Consider the following 19,596-nt stretch of genomic DNA (forward strand, 5'->3'; position numbering starts at 1 on the left):
CTACGATTATCTTGGTTGATTTTATCAATAATGTTCGTACTGTACATTTGGAAAAAGCTAACTACTACTCACTTGTCAGTAAGGAACAAAAGGGATCCTGGAGATGGTTTGACGCCATATCCCAGCAATGGTCTAGCCAGCCTGGTTGACCGTGTGCTCTTTTCTCAATCCGGCCTGAGCTTTCTTCGGAAACACATAAAAGAAGAGGGAAAATTTAAAGTATTCTTGTATTTGTGATTGTCTTTATGGTAGGAACTGATTCTACGCTCTACGAATTATCTCCACAGATTTTTGTCTTTCTTTATCTCCAGTAGATGCAGACGGCAATGAAATTACAGGATTTTCATATATACAGAAGCTTCCATATATGAAGTAAACACATCTCATTGTGCGCCAGTTTTATTACTTTAGAGTACAAAAGTTCTTACATACATGCCACAGTCTATTAGATTTTGAAGAAAGACGCACATAAATTAAAATATTAATTGTTCCATAACTTGGATACAAATAACTGTATTAGCAGAAAATATATACGATGCTAAATACCAAATTGTCAAAATGGAGCAGTGTCCAACTGTCACAACATTTTATTCAGAAGTAATTATGGTGCTATAATCGGAACCCTTCTTTGGCTCCTCTACACAGTTCCACGACGAAAATGACCTACTGAAGTGATACATCGTAAAAATGGGACAAAAGTGAAGAATTCAATCACATGCTTAGATAATCAACGAAAAACATAACCATGTAAACAAAACATTATGATACCTTTACGCAATGAAGTGCTAAAGATCAGTAAAAAAAACAAATTCTCTGCTTAGTTTTAGTTCAAGCCTTGAAAACTAGAAACTTGGAAATATTTTGGCCAAGAATAATAGAATCTATGCTGGTGTATGCACCTAGACAAGGAAATCCCAGTCAAAGTTATATGTCTCCCCACGAGATTTGCCACGTGAGGAGGCATAATGTAATCCCGTGACTGGGATTTCCTTGTCTAGGTGCAAATCCCATCGCAGATTATTTTTCTTATCCAATATTTCCTTTAAAGTAAAAAGAACTCTTCACTTTTGCAATGTGTGTGTGTGTGTGTGTGTGTGTTGAATTATCCTCTTTTTAACATGTCAAAGCGACGCCTGTAAATAAAAACATCTCTGAGGATATTTTATAATATGTGTGTCGATCCTAAATGTTCTTGCAACTGAATGGGTATACGATGCGGTGTTTTATTACCAGAACATACTTGAAATCTCCTTGCGGTGTTTTATTGCCAGAGCATACTTGACATCTCCTTGCGGTGTTTTATTACCAGAGCATACTTGACATCTCCTTGTTGTGTTTTATTACCAGAGCCTACTTGAAATCTCCTTGTTGTGTTTTATTACCAGAGCATACTTGAAATCTCCTTGTTGTGTTTTATTACCAGAGCATACTTGAAATCTCCTTGTTGTGCTTTATTACCAGAGCATATTTGACATCTCCTTGCTGTGTTTTATACATACAACATACTTGAAATCTCCTTGTTGTGTTTTATTACCAGATCATACTTGAAATCTCCTTGCTGTGTTTTATTAATAGAGCATATTTCACATCTCCTTGCAGTGTTTTGTTACCAGAGCATACTTGACATCTCCTTGCGGTGTTTTATTACCAGAGCATACTTGAAATCTCCTTGCAGTGTTTTATTACCAGAGCATACTTGAGGTTTCCTTGCTGTGTTTTATTACCAGAGCATACTTGAGATCTCCTTGCGGTGTTTTATTACCAGAGCATACTTGAAATTTCCTTGCGGTGTCTTATTAATAGAGCATACATGACATCTCCTTGCGGTGTTTTATTACCTGGGCACACTTGAGATCTCCTTGCAGTGTTTCCTTAATTAAGCATATTTGACATCTCCTTACGGTGTTTTCTTACCTGGGCTTAGTTGACATCTCCTTGCAGTGTTTCCTTAATTAAGCATAGTTGACATCTCCTTGATGTGTTTTCTTACCTGGGCTTAGTTGATATCTCCCTGTGGTCTTTTCTTACCTGGACATAGTTGACATCTCCTTGCAATGTTTTCTTAATTAAGGATAGTTAACAACATTTCCTTGGGGTGTTTTCTTACCTGGACATAGCTGACATCTCCTTGCAGTGTTTCCTTAATTAAGCATAGTTAACAACATCTCCTTGGGGTGTTTTCTTACCTGGGCTTAGTTGACATCTCCTTGCAGTGTTTCCTTAATTAAGCATAGTTGACATCTCCTTGCTGTGTTTTCTTACCTGGGTTTAGTTGACATCTCCCTGTGGTCTTTTCTTACCTGGACATAGTTGACATCTCCTTGCACATACATCAGCGGCTAATTTATCATATGGTGCTTTGCAGTACTTGTCAGCTAAATTCTGGCAATTAGGAAGTATATCTTCACATGCTGCAATTGGAAAATAACGTACACTTGTATACAAGTCTCTATATACCTACCTATCTATCAAGCTATCTCCCTATCTATTTGTCTGTCTGTCCATCCCTATCCATCTGTGCATGTGTATATTCACCTACTTTTTAAATAAATAGCATGGACTCCTTCGTCTGTCCATATATATCACTGTAAAACAACTAAAGGATGGAAAGAAGAGAGAAATATAACAAAATGGAGATGGACGATCGGTGTAACTTGGGCAATCCAGTTTGTTTTGAACACAAGTTAATATGGAAGACAAAGAAAACAACTTATTTTGATCAGTAAAATGACTTAAAATATAAAGTAATTTCCTACTCACAATACCGGAACCACGTTTTGAATGGTGGAAAGGAAGTTAAAATCATTATAAACTAAAATGAATGCTAGGATAAACACATTTTTGAAGTACGGTAAAAATGTAAATGGCTCCATTATATATACAACAACAACAATAAAACTTAAGTAACTCAAACAGCATTAATTCTAATACTCGGCCTCTCTCCACTAACTTCTTCAGTCTTATGAAGTGCATCATCAAATATGCTGCCTCAGAAAACTCGAAACTCCCGAAAACACTAATCGAAGTTGTTGTCCCGCAGTACTTTTTTCAACTTTTACTGTTTTTTTTAATTATTTATCTTTATCACTTGGTAGCCAGTTTCTCTATTAACATCACGTTGAATGTTTTCATTAAAAGTTAATTTTTAAAAGTGTATTTTAAATTTATATATTAAAAACAGCGACGTTTTTAAAGCGTTGGTATAAAGCAATTTGAAAAGTCAATACTATTGGTATATTGAATTGTGATCAGCCTTGGCACATTAATACGTATATATAAAATATTGTTTCAACAATAGGTTGTGTTTCAAGGGTATTCTGTTGCTTCTATATTCTCTAAATCTGTGATGAATTTCAACTGATTATAAATATAATCATTAGCGTGGGAATGAAATAACGATAAAACCATTGATAATCCCCCGTCTTATAAATTAAATTAACATGGCGCAGATTTTTTCACAAAAAAAAACCCCTCTCTCTCTCTCTCTCTCTCTCTCTCGTGATGGCAAAATGTAGTCACACGAAGCGACGGAAAGGGGAAAATTGGAAATTGAGGATAGAAACAAGTGTATGTCTGGTAGTACTATCAATTAAAACATAATAATGACTTAGTTGAACGTTAAATAAATTTAAATGTTTTCATTATCTCTTGCTGCTTCCTCATTTCGGTTGGTTTATATTTCCAACTCGTTTCAATATGCTAGAGGATATATGAAAGCCAGCGCGTTAAATGTTTAAGAACTTAGCTATACTGTGCTTCTGTGCTCTACTTTCTTAATTTAAACCATGTTTCTTGTTTAAATTATAATTGTGTCTTATATTTTTTCAGTCAATTTGAATGAAAATAAAAGTTCGAAAACTAAAAGACACAATTTATCAAGTTGCAAAGGAGATTGTGATTACTCGCAAAAGGTTGAGAACTACATTTTGCAGCGAGCGGACACACCGGACAGGGCTGTGCTGAGTTTCTTCATTCCGTCGATACACAGATGATTGTAGTCAATCTTAACTGCATTGGAAATGCAAGTATGTGTAATTGTATGTCACAGCGTTTCCTTTTAATTAAAAATGTATACATCTAGTGGTATCGATTTTAAAACGTACATAACACACACACACACACGCATATATATATATATATATATATATATATATATATATATATATATATATATATATATATATATATATATATATATATATTCAAAGATTAGTTCAAGTCAAAAATGTTTAAGTTCTAACAGTACCTGCTTATACTTCTTGACATTTAAGATTGTTATAACAATTAGTGTATTTGAATGATATTGCAACAACGCAATACACAATAAACCATTAGATTCCTAATTAAAATTGTACATAGGGTGCGGACACATTTCTGTATTATGCAAGCATAAAGTTGCATTTTATAATACTACTATTTTGAGAAGGCTACTTGTTGACTCAATAATCTTTGTGGACCGAAGCGTTGGATATCTCCAGTAATACATGTATTGGTCACTAGGTGCACAAAGATAAGAGAATAGATCCAACTCATGCACCGACCCATATGTACGATAACCAAAGGATGGTGTCTCACATAAATGTACACGTAGCGTCTGCCTTGACTGCTTGTCTGGTTCACGATAGATCCCACAGGTTAAATCAATGCATGCATAATTCACAACGTGCAGACATACACTAAAGAATAAACCAATTGCAAATATTTTCTTTTAAAGTGACAAATGGAGATCACATATAATATCGCTGCAAGAAGTATTTTGTTGATCATACCATTTGGGCATTGGAGAACAAATACGTGTGTGTGTGTGTGTGTATATATATATATATATATATATATATATATATATATATATATATACAAACACACACACGAAGATAAAGAGAGAGAGTGAGAGGTGAGAGAGAGAAAGAAAGAAAGAAAGAATACAAGTATATACCAAACAGAGCGGATAAGTGCTATCCTTGGACCTAAAATGGGAATGCTTGATAACATTAACATAATTTTTAGATACGAATCAGTTATACTGTCATACAGTTAGAGACATTTTAATTCGTACTCAACAGAGGTTCGAACTCAGGTCATCGGATTACGGCACCCTTAGCCTTGCCCTCACGGACCAGCCCCTATATAATCTCAGTCATGTACACATCGCCAAGAAAATGCCTCAAAGGCACTGGTACAGACAGGCGTGCATATCGCCCCAGTAATTCATTCTCAATTCAGTACAAAATCACTCCAGATTGACGGTATATGTTGCCACAGTTTGCGATGAAACATACTGTAACCAAATTTAAACCAGCTATGCATTCAAGCTCATAATATCAGTATTTTAATGAATGGTTATGAACTTTGATCTCTAAGTTCTTAAATCTACGCTACTTAAAAGCCTATACAGAATTGTTGCTATTGCTGTTGTTGTTGTTGTTGTTTTTGTTGTACAATAATTTGAAAAATGATCGTCACAGGCAAGGTGTGAAATATCGTTATGTCAAGATGTTGATTCATCTATCGATACCTACGTTGAGAAAATTACGAAGAAAAGCAAAGTTTATGTTCTGTTACATATAACGGAAACTTAAAACATTTTCTAGCAAACAGACAATAAGAAATTTTATATTAAACAAATTTTTGGCATCACTTATTTAATATGTTCATTTTCAGATATATTACGGAAGGTTCAAAGGATGTTTCCACGCTTAAAATTACCAATATTTCAGTGATAGGATTAGTATTACTGGGCACCGGAATAAGTAACCTTTACTGAAATATGGCATATTATCAGCTGGAATACACCTTTTCATCTAACCTTGTGAACAATATCAATATTGCCGAGGAAATTAATTAAAACCGAATTTAATTTAAAATTGTCCAGGGTGTAAATTATAGTATGCTCATTCTAAACATGGAAAGGGCTCAAGAATTGTATTGCAGTCACGCTTGCTTTACGTTTCTTCTCAACACGTGTTCCTTTGATGAAAAAAGTATTGTTTTGATAAGACGGTTTATTTCATTTACAAGCCGTGCCTACCTTGTCTGGTTTCATATGAAACAACTGTCGTATCAAACGTATGCACTGCATATTTGAATGTCAAAATCACAACCACTCAATTGGTTTAAAGAACCCCCCCCCCCCTCTCTCTCTCTTTTACTGATACCATTCACCACGTGTACTTGAGACGACATATGTTCTGTTGATAAGGACAGGATACCATTCATGCAAAGGTCAACATGTCTGGTGGCATTGTACACTGTGTATCACATTTTAGAAAGAGGGTTAAAAATTTAAATCATATTATCTAAAGAGTTCCACACTTGACCATCTCATAAAGTTAATTCCAAGGTTGCGATACAACTTTACAACTTTCTTTGCAATTCGATGTAAAAATATCTGTCATGGTAAAAAAAAATTTTTTAAAAAGTCACCCTTATCCCAGTATATGTTGTCGTGATATGATACAAATCTGCTAAGAGAGAAACAGCATTATCCCAGTGGATGTAGTCGTTTGGCGTAACAACATTTATGATATAATATGACATTGCTGAGATCTAGAAGTAGTTGTAATAATTTAACATGGTCTTTTCCTTCTCATGCGATTCCTGTTTCATCCCTCGAACAGATTAGGGAGTAATGTTAACTTAATAATTTACCATCTTTAATAATATTCTTAATGTTAACTTAATAATTTACCATCTTTAATAATATTCTTAATGTTAACTTAATAATTTACCATCTTTAATAATATTCTTAATGTTAACTTAATAATTTACCATCTTTAATAATATTCTTAATGTTAACTTAATAATTTACCATCTTTAATAATATTCTTAATGTTAACTTAATAATTTACCATCTTTAATAATATTTTTAATGTTAACTTAATAATTTACCATCTTTAATAATATTCTTAATGTTAACTTAATGATTTACCATCTTTAATAATATTTTTAATGTTAACTTAATGATTTACCATCTTTAATAATATTCTTAATGTTAACTTAATGATTTACCATCTTTAATAATATTCTTAATGTTAACTTAATGATTTACCATCTTTAATAATATTCTTAATGTTAACTTAATGATTTACCATCTTTAATAATATTCTTAATGTTAACTTAATGATTTACCATCTTTAATAATATTCTTAATGTTAACTTAATGATTTACCATCTTTAATAATATTCTTAATGTTAACTTAATGATTTACCATCTTTAATAATATTCTTAATGTTAACTTAATGATTTACCATCTTTAATAATATTTTTAATGTTAACTTAATGATTTACCATCTTTAATAATATTTTTAATGTTAACTTAATGATTTACCATCTTTAATAATATTCTTAAGTTAACTTAATGATTTACCATCTTTAATAATATTCTTATGGAAGACACGTTAATAGCAGGAAAGAAAACTCGAGCAAACTTACTAACATTTTGTAATTTTTGTATAGAAATAAAAATGCACGGATAATAATAATAGTAATAATAGTGTAATAATAATAATAATAATAATAATAATAATATAGGTACAAATTAAGAAAATAAACATTCAACGAATGTTTTGAGTGAAATAGGTCCAGATTAAATAACTAAACCTTGATAAAAAGCCCACAAAAGACAAACCTACAAAAATGAGTGGGTGTGTGATTATTATTTTTAACGTAGCTTTTAACAAGTTTTGAGTCATATCGCTACGATGTCTGCAGTTTATAGTGATGTCTAGCACTGGGGCATCATGCCGCAGACATGTAGCATGATGTCCCACCCAGTCACATTATCCTGACACCAGGCCGACTAGTCCTAACACTAACCTCTTAATGCTGAGCGCCAAGTGAGGCAGCTGTTAGTACCATTTTTTGTAAGTCTTTGGTATGATTCGTCCGGGGATCGAACCCACGACCTCCCACTTCCGAGGCAGACGCTCTAACCACTAGGCCACCGGAGCGGTCAAAAATGTGAATAAATGGGCCGCATATATGTATCTTTAAAATCAAATATCTTTATCCACCCCGGTCCGTGTGCCCCATCCCCGTCACCAGGTCAAACCAATTTCCCAATGATCCCATGAAACCCTTTACAGGCAGACACAAAGTTCCTTTAATCTTTATTTTAATAAGATTTTTTAAGACCTTTTAAATATTGTTAGAGATTTCTAGCAAAATAATTTACTTTGTAAAATAAAGGCAACAGACACTGATTTGCGACTAAAGCAAATACAAAAGTTACGTTACAAAACCTCTACAATATCACTTTGTCTCAAAATAGTCAACACTTTACTATTTTGCCTAATTTTAAAATAATTGCGAAATAAACATTAGTGTGTTGATCCTCAGTTGAAACTATTGAAAGACTCTTTCAGACAAACCGTCTCTAACCACCACTAACATAACAGTCTCCTTTATAAGACAGCCACCTTTACAAGACAGTCACTTTTATAAGACAATCATCTTCATAGATAACAATCATTTCAAGACACAGTATAATAATGCATTCCATATAAGAGTACCGTTAATAATACCAGATATAGTAAAAGGATGTAGATAGATCAATTACCAAGGTTGGTTATACATTGCGTCATTCAATGGTTGTGGCAATATATATCCATCATTACAGCACACAGAACTCTCTAAGTCTACGTGGCAGTTTGGTTACGATAGCTACTGTACAATAATGACACAGATTACAATGGCCATCACAGTCACCAGATATAAGCATCACTGCAGATGTACTAAAAACAATTACAACAAAACTTACAAAAGAGGCTGGTCGAAATTAAAACTAAAGGCGATCACTTTGATCAACGATGTTTGACAGTGGCTCAGGTTAATATAAGACAATAATACGATCCTATACATAAGGGACTACAGTCCATGGGCACTCGCACAGAGGGGCGGGGGGAGGGTACTTGCCTCCACCCCACCCACTCCGGATTTCACCTCCAAATATCCTTAGGCGTACATCCGTAAGGGGCCCCGAGTGGCCGAGTGGCCTAAAATGCTCACCGTTACGAATCACTGCCGTCTCACCCCTACGTGGGTTCGAGTCTCGGGTTCGGCCAACGTGGTTATGTAAGGAAAGCTTGCCGGTAGCTTCTCGTGGTTCGGTGGTTCTTTCCGGGGTTTTCCTGGGTTCTTCCTCCACCCTTTATTCTGGTCGCAGTGTATAGCCTATCTTGTGCCGAAAAATGTCGTTAAAGCCGTTAACAACAACATCCGTAAAATTGAATAGCTGACCACTACATGTTTGCCACCAACCCTGACACCCAATAATAATCATCTTTGCGCCCCTTCTATAGTCTATCATAAAAGCAATAGATAATTACCAAATACTACAAATTATAAATATAATTTTCATATTAGTTTCTATGGTACTGGTACTTGGTTTTTTTTAAAATCAATATTGCGTAAAGAATGTCATGTTACGTGGCTGCTCACTTATGAGCCGATACTGAACTTCTTTGTATTACGTCCAGGTTTGGACAGTCTAAAAGGTAGCTTGATTATGCAGGTCTCGCTGTGCACTTTTTAAGATTCCAACTCACGTGCAATTTGTTTCTAAGGGTGGTCAACATTTTGGAGGATAACATAACTTACAAATACAGTATTATTATTACATGAAAAGTCCTAAGTTCAAGATAAACAAATAGTAGATGACATTTTTACTCTGTCCGGAAGAAACATAGTACACTAGTTTTCTAAAATTTCAGGAAGACCTATTTACATTGCTGTCTGGGTTATTTGCAAAAGGGAACTCAAACTGAGGAAAACATGGAACCTAAATTGAGGAAACATGTTAAGCCTGCACGAGATAAACAATCCCATTTTTTTCTCAATTTGCCAATAACGTTTGAAATAATAGTAATGTCCACAACCTTTACTGATATGAATCATGCAAAGATATTAGCGTAATACAGGCATCTAAAACCTTTGGCAGTCTTGGAAACGAAAAAGAAAGCAAAACAAAATTTAAAAAAAAAAACAAGCAACAATGCAGAATATTTTTAAGCATGACATCGGAATATAATTATTATTATTCCATTATCTCTGAATTTTTTACTTTAGTTAAAAGAAGGGAGGCGAGACTTACGGTTTTCTCCATATGCCGCCGTGCACAATGACGCCAACACGTAAAGGGACAACATGGTCATGATGAAATTCACCTATGCCTGTGAAAGTGATCGTCACTATTGCACGAATTTGCTCCCACTTTTGAAACCGCGGTTATATAGTTGTCTGCAGATAAGTTTTAGGTGCAGGTTGCTAACATGACCAAAAGGGTACTAAATGTCACCGAGTGGTTTGATCTCCCGTTAGTACGGTTTTCAAGCTTGATAAGTCTGGCAACGTACTTGCTTATCTCCAGGAGCCAAAATATGCACCGTAGATTGTCAGTTTTGATCACAATATAAAATAATACATATGTGCCTTGTGTGAACATAGCTTTTGCATTTGTACACGGGAAACTGTTCGAAATTCAATAAAAAAAATGTGGTTTTATATTTTAATTTATTTTTTATGTTTTAATTATTTTTTTAATGGGTTAAATCTTCATGTGATAATGTGAAGCCATGTGTAATTATTTACAAACAAATCATTTTGGAAATTATATCTGTCATTGGACGAAACTGATCTGACGTTTACAAATCAGCGTTATGTTTGCAACGCTACACTCGTACAATATCCACTCATTACGTCCACAGAGACTCTTACACCAGTGCGCACTTGATAGTGGCACGTAACCGGGATTCACTCCTGAATTCGGTTTGCACACATCTGCGTCGACAGGAAGCAACCACAAAAATGTTGGCTAAGGTCTATGCCATTGAGAAACTTCCAATGCACATGGTCATCACCTCACATCCAGCAGTCCGTTTGACTTCGAGATGCCCAATCTGGTTAGGTCCGTTGCAGAAGGATATGACAGCTATTTTAGCATGGAGGGTTGAGTGGTCTTCAAAAGATGTTGTAAACCACTCCCTTGTAGCTGAGCCATCTGTCTACCCTCATAGCTTCAACTTTCGACGTCATCTGTGGACCTCGCTGAATCGCTTTCGGACAGGACAAGGTAATTGTGCAGTCAACCTTGTCCGATCGGACCAGGCCGCTAACTCTTCCTGTTGCTGTGGAGCTCTTCAGACCATGTCACACATTGTGAACAACTGTCCACTAAAAAGTTCCCCGGGGGACTGCACCTATGCACGTTGCTGATGATGACGTTGTTAAATGGCTGAGCACGCACTGTACACGATAATATAAACCACTGAGAATTTGAAATGAAATTTAAGAAATTGTTAGAATAACTTGTATCTTTAGTGAGTCTAGAAAGAGATTGATATTATTCGACGGTTTCATAAATTTTATTTGGAATGAGTTCAAATGTAAGATAATATTTACTACATAACCAGAAACAAAGCATTTATGCGATAAAACAACAACAAAAAACGGCATAATGACAAAATATAGCCCGATGATTGCATCAGTATGCTCTTGTCTTACACCATGCCATGACGTCATTCAGTGTTATTGTATATATGTATCAATTATGGAAAATAAATATATCACATGGTTAATTCTCAAGTTCCTGTTGGTTATCTACAGAGTTTGTTTAGGACTGCATACATGATTTACCCTTGGAACAGGTGTAATATACATGGCTATGGTCATCATCTGTTTCAGCGGACACTATTACCACGCACCAATGTCATAAAATGACACGTGAAATACTAAATCTATTATTACCTTCTCCAGATGAACTGTTCCCCAACATAATTGTCTGGCGAGATCTCGGACACTATACCAGCCAAACTACACTACAGTGCAGTAAGCTTTCATTTTCAACTAGTGAGCTTTGGAAAATTAACGATATTTTTAGAGTAAATGGAGATAAAAATGGCATGTGCACTCAGTATCCTTTTGTTGTACGTCTTACAGATTTTGAGCTATACCCTTCATAACTGCCCCTCTACCGTTAACCCCAAACAACGATCACTGCTTCAAAGGTACAGCCTCCACAAAAGCGGTTATAAGAATCCAGATGTTACCTGATGTTTGTTTGTTGAGGCACTCCGCTATGTGAACTGCAATAGTGTTCTAAATAACGATAGTTCGTGAGCCTGATATCCTGATGCTGTAATGAGACAAGCTTTTGTTCGATAGCCGGTTGCTATAAAGAGACAAGTTTTTGTTCGATAGCCAGTTGCTGTAATGAGATCAGGTGATGTGTCTGAAACCCTCCTACTGTAATGAAACCAGCTTGTGTCCGATAACGTCCGATAGCCTGTTGCTATAATGAGACCCGTTTGTGTAGAAAGTCTCTTCCTCTAATGAGATCAGTTTGTGTCCAATAGCCTGTTGCTGTACTGAGATCATTTTGTGTAACTTCAGGAGTCCGTCCGTGCTTTTCACCTCGATTGAATTTGACATTTAGGTCAGTTTTGAGACGCTGTTATTAGTCGCCCATACTTCATAAACACGTTCCTTATTTAGTAGTCTTAATTCAGCCCCTGTCCCTTTACCTCATGAAGTTTAGTAGAACTTTGATTCATGTGTGCCCAAGAGGTAGTCGGCAAAATAAAAACATTTTGTGCGACTTGCCTGATGAAGATTCAGTTCAATTTTGTTTGGTACCATTTTTAACGAGAACTAGTTATATTCCTGTATTCGACTCGTATCAAAACCTGAACTTTAGCCTGTAGTTTCGATGAGTTCGTATTGAGCAACAGCATTATTTAAATTGAAAGGCTTTGGGGCCATCCATTTAGTACGTAAGCATAAATCTGGCAAAGCTTGACCCCTCCCCCTCACTGTACACAAGCGTACATTTTTACACTTCCCACCTGCGTACGTATGCTTGACGCGCCCCCACCCCTCGAATTCTATTGAACGGCCTATATTTAATCCATAAAGGATTAATAATATATATGTGTTTAACAAAACAAATAGTCCACCGACGTTGAATGTCTGGTTGCATCAGAGAAACAAGCTGCATAACTTTAAACAGTTTGTCAAGTGTCCGTTAAAATTCAAACGCCGACTGAACCCAGTCGAACAGGTTACTTATTAGACAAATTATTATCGAGGTTTCACCCCACCCAACCCCACCTCCGTTTTCTATGCGTAAGTACATTATCAGTAGACCCCCCATATGAAAGCTAATGCATTTGGGTTACCCACCTCCTCCTCCTCCTCCTTCCATGCGTACGTACTAAATGGATGGCCCCTTACTTGTCTGGAAAAAGCACGAGAAATACTCATTATTTGCATAAAAATAAACCCAAAAATTTCTCGGCATATGTAAAAAAAAAATAGACATTAATTCTTTAAATTTGTATTGCCTGGCATAAGAAGCATTATATTTGTAAATGACAATCCTGTATATTCCAAAATGACTGAGACATTAAACAATATAGAAAAGTTATAAAAGTTAAAAATTATAATCTGTTTAAAAAATCACTTCCAGTTCTTGGTACGGTCGAACCAATGTATCGTACCGTCTGTCAATTTATATATTAAATGAGTGTTATTGAATTTAAAATAAGCGCTATTCTTTCCAAAAAAATCCTTGTCCATTTTAGCACTTCAAAGTATATAATGACATGTAGTTCAATTGAAAATCAATTTGATCGCGTTCTTAAGAAAATTAACGAATGAAATTTGACCCAAAATTTTAGTTTTGTAAGTGCTACATTTTTAACCTCAAAATCTAATTATTATTGCAAACAGTGTACTTCTGAAAGCTCATAAGGTTAGCACAAAGGGGCTTATTCTCGTGAATGCATTTCCGAATATATTACAGAAGAAAGGTACGTCAGCACAAAATGGCTTTATGATGCTAATGAACAGTAAAGTTCGTTGAAGGTAAAATAAAAGGAAATGCATGAAACCTACAGGACGATAAACCCCTCTAAATAAACGTTCGCATAAAATACTATATGATAAAACATAACATATACAAGGTAAATATATTAAAAATCGGTCAACTCTATATAGGTAAAGATGATAAAATTCTGTATAATATTTATAAAATAAAAGATAAAAGGTAAAGATGATAAAATTCTATATAATGTTTATAAAATAAAAGATAAAAGGTAAAGATGATAAAATTCGGTAAGATGTTTATAAAATAAAAGCTTAGGGAAAAAATATGACATCCTTAAAATATAGTTTCAAAATGTGGGATCAAAACCGCATTCCCTTAAAAAGTCCAATATTACCTCTGGCGGTACATCATTTACTTCCATGAATGAATTGACTTAAATAAAAAGTAAACTTCTGCCTCACAGCGTAGAAGTTCCTACATACGACAATAATTGGTTCCACTGTCTGTAGACACAGGCAGGGTATGCACTCTGGTTGGGTTTCGCCCTTTAGAATGTATGCAGAAGTCGGATAGGCATGTCCTACACTAGATCGCCTCAGTACCATCTCGTTTCTGTTCTACATGAGATTAGATGTTTCGAAGATTGTTGAGTTTTCACTCCACATATTATGCCAAGCATATGAAACCTTCCGATTAAAATATTTGAAATTAGTACATGGAATCTTCTATTCGAAAGCGGGTGACTGCAGGGAATTTTTTGCCGCCTTATCCAGCATTTCATTACCCTAAATAAAAATCTGAGAAGACATCCACCAGTACATACTATTTTCTAGATTATATGAGCAATCATATCTTCTTTTAATATTCGGGATATTAACGTTTTTGTCAAATGTAGAGTTTTGGAACTGAACCAGTACAGGAATAAAGTTTTAGTACGGTTACAATTTCCGCAGTAAAACTATAAGCTTTTTCCGGCAACCTGCTGCACATTGTGCGATGAGATGTTGTCACGGCAGATACAACGGTTTCTCCATCTTTCGAACCGTGTGCGTAAAGAAACATGTGGCTACAACAGGAGGCTCTGATTTGATAAAATTTACTCTGACAAGCGAGATATGATTACAGTCACGAATACGTGTTTAATCTGACCATCTCGCGCCAGCACAAAGTAGTCTTAGTACGATCAGCAAACTATACGCGGTGGCTATTGTTGACGGGAATGGAAAACCACATACTATGAGGACAGATACAGAGTGAGGGGTAAGGGGATGCATTAACAGACAGAAAGAGTCAAGTAATTTAATTTAAAACAAAAAGTATTTAAGTACCAAAATAAGCGTTTCATTTGTCACGTGACAATATCAAAGATGTGTACCATGAGTAGTATGATAATAGTGATTGCGTCGGTCAATGATTAAGGTCACAACATTCTATCCAATTGACTTTGCCATCTTCCATTGCTGCATATTGGCAACTTTCACGGATTACATACCGCTTGATCAATTCATATAAACGTGATTTATTGTAGTATTAAGCACAAAGTTAAGGGAGACAGACGACCGTAAACTATATCGGTAACCACGGTCCAAAATCACCATTATAGCGCTACTGCCTGAATAACTCAATTTGTTAAATCTTCCATCAATAAAATGTTCCCCTTACAAGTGTGCAAACACTAAATCTCTGAATAACTTAAGACTTTAAATCCTGCATCCAGAGTACATTTCTCCACACAAGCGTACAAACACTAAACGCCTGAATAACTTAAGTTCTATCTTACTGATTACAGTCATAAATTGAAGAAGACATAACCAATGATAGTTTATAAAGCTGCGGACAGATCTATCAAGAACCATTAATATATAATTATTTTTCTCCGAAAATTCTTACCCCATCACATCTGCGTTAGGGATATAAGCCTACTACCCCACGAATCCAGCCCTAACAAAAATAGGAAAAGTCATCTTTTCCGCCCATTTCAAATAAACAAACAACAATAACTCTTGTCTATTACCTCCCCTTGCTACCGTTATTTTTTAAGCATAACGATATGTGAACATGGATGTTCGCATGGTGGGGTAGTTAAGAGGATTTTTAGCTACTTTGACTGGGTATGTATTCTATGCGAAACATAATTTACTAACAAAATTTGCTCTTTCCTTCAAATACGTTCCCCGATCACATGAACGTTAGGAGAATAGTTAATACGAGAAGGGAATGCTGAGCATCCGACATCTACCTTGGGTATCGTTCTAGAGAATTATGGCTGGATTCCCCTTGTGAACGATAAAAAGTTCTGATCACTGATAAGCAAGACTGCGAATCCAGCGAAGCTAAGTGACTGTGTTTACTCTTAACTTGGTCTGGTGGTCATATGGGCCGCCGTCACAAGACCCACCTGACCCAGAATTTGTCTCAGCGAAGCTAAATCTCTGAGATATAGCTCGAGAAGGAAGAGTGCGCATACCTCCAATCACTTCCAAAAAGTATTAGATCGAAACGTTGCATTCGAACGCTAAGCGATAGCTTCGCAGAGATCGCATGTATAATCCACCTCAGCCGCGAAATATGGCTTTTGGAATGATATCTTGGCTTTCCAGCTTTCACGGAATGAAAGAGTCGTTTCCGCGTGACACTTGCCAAGGTGCGTTCCAAGCAGTACTTGCATGGCGGCTGCTTCGACTTGCATGAGGAGGAAAGCTAGCTCTTGACAACTCTCTGATTGCCCACTGACGGTAACCTAGTTCTGGCTACAAAGCGTGTTGCGCAAAGAGGTCCACCGGGCCATCTGATTTGAACTGAAGATAATTCAGGTCCACTGAAAAGGCATGTAATTAGTTCGCCCTGCATGCTGTGGCTAAGGCTATTAGGAAATATTTTTTGTATGAGAGTAGCTTCAGTTTGGTACGTGCGAAAGGCTCAAAGTGTTGGAATTGAGTCATGTAAGAACCCAGGACAGATTCTATTTGGAAATAGGGTCAGTGATTTAGCTCACTACAATAAAAATTAGCTATAAATCCGAGAGGTTTTTAAAATGACTGATATCGTGCCTGCCCTGATATCTGAATGTGTAGAGATCATGGAGAAGTAGCCTTTGATAATTATTGGAGCCAACTTTGTCTCCTCGAAGAACCAGAAAAAGGTTTGCCAGTCAGGGAATTGAGGCACTCAATGGGACGATTTCATTTATCTGGCATCATTCCCTAAGCGCAAGCAATTTTTCCTTGTAAGCCTTCAGAATGGAAGGCCTTTTTGCTCGCAAGATTCTCTCCACAATAGAAAGTTGAAATTGTTTGTTCCGCAAAGCTTTCCGGATAAGAGCCATGACTGAAGGAAAAGACGGTCCGGGAAGAGTGGTACACTTGCGACCGTGGCTGCTTGAGAAGTTTCGGCCGTCCCGGAATCTCCCTGGGTATATCTTTCGCTAGATCAAGTAGATATGTGACACAGGATTTGTCCTATATAAGAGGGATATCAGAATCATTTTGCAGTTCTGACAACATTGATGACAAACTTCACTTCTAGAAGGTTGATGTGGAGAGATCGATCCGCTGAGTCCCACATGTCGACGATCGAAGCGAAGTCTGGCAACTGATGGGAATACCAATTGTATTCAATGGCATCAGCACATACTGTCATTTCCGCTAGGGGTTTCTCTAGAGCTAGCAATGCCATCTGTAAGCGGCGCATAAAAGGACGGCCGAGCGTAAATAAGTCCACTGCAACACTGAATAATCCGAGGACTGGTAAGAATTGTCTCGCTGAAATTTTATTGGAACCGTACTCAATCCGGGTTGGCCGTACCCGATCGCGATTGATGAGAAATTAAATCCTCATTTGGACAAACAACTGGGATGGATCAAGATCGGAAAGCCGATGTGATGTAAAATTGAAAGTCGATTATTTCCGCCTTGCAACAGAATCGAACTTCCCATATATTTTTGGAGGGTGTCGTCCAAGTAGGCTGCCGTCGTTGTAGATAAAGTCGACTGAAACAGGGTGACGACTCAATCCATAATCTTGGTAAAAGATCAAGGATTGATATTTAGGCCAAAGGCTAGTACTTGGATAAACCATGTCGCGAGAAGAACACCGAAGTAATTTTTGTGACGCTAAGTGGATAGGGGCATGAAAATAAACGTCGGTTAGATCGAGACTTAGGACATATTCGAGATAAATCTAATCCTCTCCATCTCCATCTTGAATTTTTAGCGGTAGAATGAATTGGTTGAGGGGACTCAGATCGATTATCGGTCTCAACTTCCCATTCGCCTTCTGGATAAGAAAAAGCAGCGAATAAGACCCCTGAAATTGTGGTTTTTGCACAATCTCCACCGGCTGTTTGGCGATGAGCGACCGTATGTCCCACTGTAAAAAGGTATATTTCACCCGGTCTAACGGTACTTGCATAAGAAAGGGTGAAGAGGATAGGGGAGGGTTGGATACATGAAAATCGAAACCCTTCTAAAACGACCTGAATCATCCAACCGTTCTGGGGAAAGAGGGTCATCAGGTGAGAGTGAAGTCTATGAGACGGCAACCCACCGTTAGCATGGCCACAGGCAGTGTGTTAAACACGTCAACGTTTGGCACTTGAAGGCTTAAAGGTGGTGAAACTTGATGTTTTGCATCCATAGTAACTCAGTCTCCTAACATAATTAGGCGGCTGTCTTCTGGTATTGGGTTGGAATCTATATCGAGTACTCGACAGTAAAGATCCCTTATGGCTTTGACGGATTGTTCCAAAAAGCCGGAGATGGTTGTGCAGCAAGTTGGAGTGCTGCCTGCCTCGTAACTTCTTCAATCTTTCCTCCAAAGAGTTAAGGGGACCCAAACGAGTTCGTCCTGAAAGCCAGACATGGGTGCGGCTTAAAAGACGTGGAACACAGGCAGGCGTCACGTCTGATCAACACATTCGTCATGGAGTAATGTATCGCTCTATTGACAACCCGAGCAATTTGGTCTGTCGCTTCCCTGGCGGGGTCATTAACTCACACAAGCGATATGACAGAGACAAAGTGCATTTAGTGCAAACTAGGAACGTCTCATGAGTGTCTTCTCTAGCCTTGCACTTCTTATACTTGTACATTTGGCCACCATTATGATTGAAACGACCCAAAAATAAACACACAATTGCATAAATAACAATACAGCATGTAAATAATATGCTATTATCAAACGTTACTAAGGAAACTATTACACACTGGCGTGCTAAGTTGTGATTGACATTTACACATGTTTAAGAATATGGTGGTCGCCATTTTTGTATAATGATTCTTAAAGGACTAAGTCTGTATCTGAGAAATTCATCCAAAATTTGGAGAAAATATAAAAATAAACACATACAACCTGTGTAGTAATGATCAAATTACAGAATAACTGAATAATTAGACTGTTGCTGCTGATAATTTTCTTTGAAATAGGCTTGGAATATTCAAGTGGGAAATTCATGCAACAAAACTGACAAGCTTTAAAAACTGGGGACACCTGGCAAAGGCAAGGGAAATAATTGTCAAGAGTTATTGCCCTTGTCTATATAACGGGGGGGGGTGAGGGTAATATTTACATCGGGTTGGATTGGGAGGTAGTAGGCTTATATCCCTAATATTAATGTGATTGGGTGTTGTATTTAAAGGTGTAAGTAATTTTTTTTTAGAAAAAAGTCAAGTAGATTGATTTAGAATAATGCTATAAATATTGCAACATGTTTAGCAATATAATTAAATACATATACATGTAACTGTTGATGGGATGAATGAAAACACAAATGTAC

At 36.6% G+C, this 19,596-nt stretch overlaps 1 protein-coding gene across 2 annotated transcripts in view; it reads right to left on the reverse strand.

Annotated features, from left to right (window-relative positions):
* The window catches only part of LOC149798602 (uncharacterized), a 41,463-nt gene extending 31,215 nt beyond the window's left edge, over positions 1 to 10,248 (reverse strand). Inside the window, exons 1-4 of one of the 2 annotated variants that reach the window (XM_089957422.1) lie at positions 10,092 to 10,210; positions 2,761 to 2,784; positions 2,301 to 2,411; positions 73 to 183 (exon numbers count right to left, since the gene is read on the reverse strand). In XM_089957422.1, the coding sequence (XP_089813548.1) occupies positions 73 to 183; positions 2,301 to 2,411; positions 2,761 to 2,784; positions 10,092 to 10,152 (307 nt within the window). In that variant the 5' untranslated portion in view covers positions 10,153 to 10,210. Of the gene's footprint in view, positions 1 to 72; positions 184 to 2,300; positions 2,412 to 2,760; positions 2,785 to 10,091 lie in introns of both variants that reach the window. The other variant, XM_089957423.1, reaches the window with a different exon arrangement.
* Between the last annotated feature and the right edge of the window lie 9,348 nt (positions 10,249 to 19,596).

Source organism: Sinohyriopsis cumingii, chromosome 5, assembly GCF_028554795.1.
Source record: "Sinohyriopsis cumingii isolate HCF-2022 chromosome 5, ASM2855479v2, whole genome shotgun sequence".
Classification (NCBI taxonomy): Eukaryota; Metazoa; Mollusca; class Bivalvia; order Unionida; family Unionidae; genus Sinohyriopsis; species Sinohyriopsis cumingii.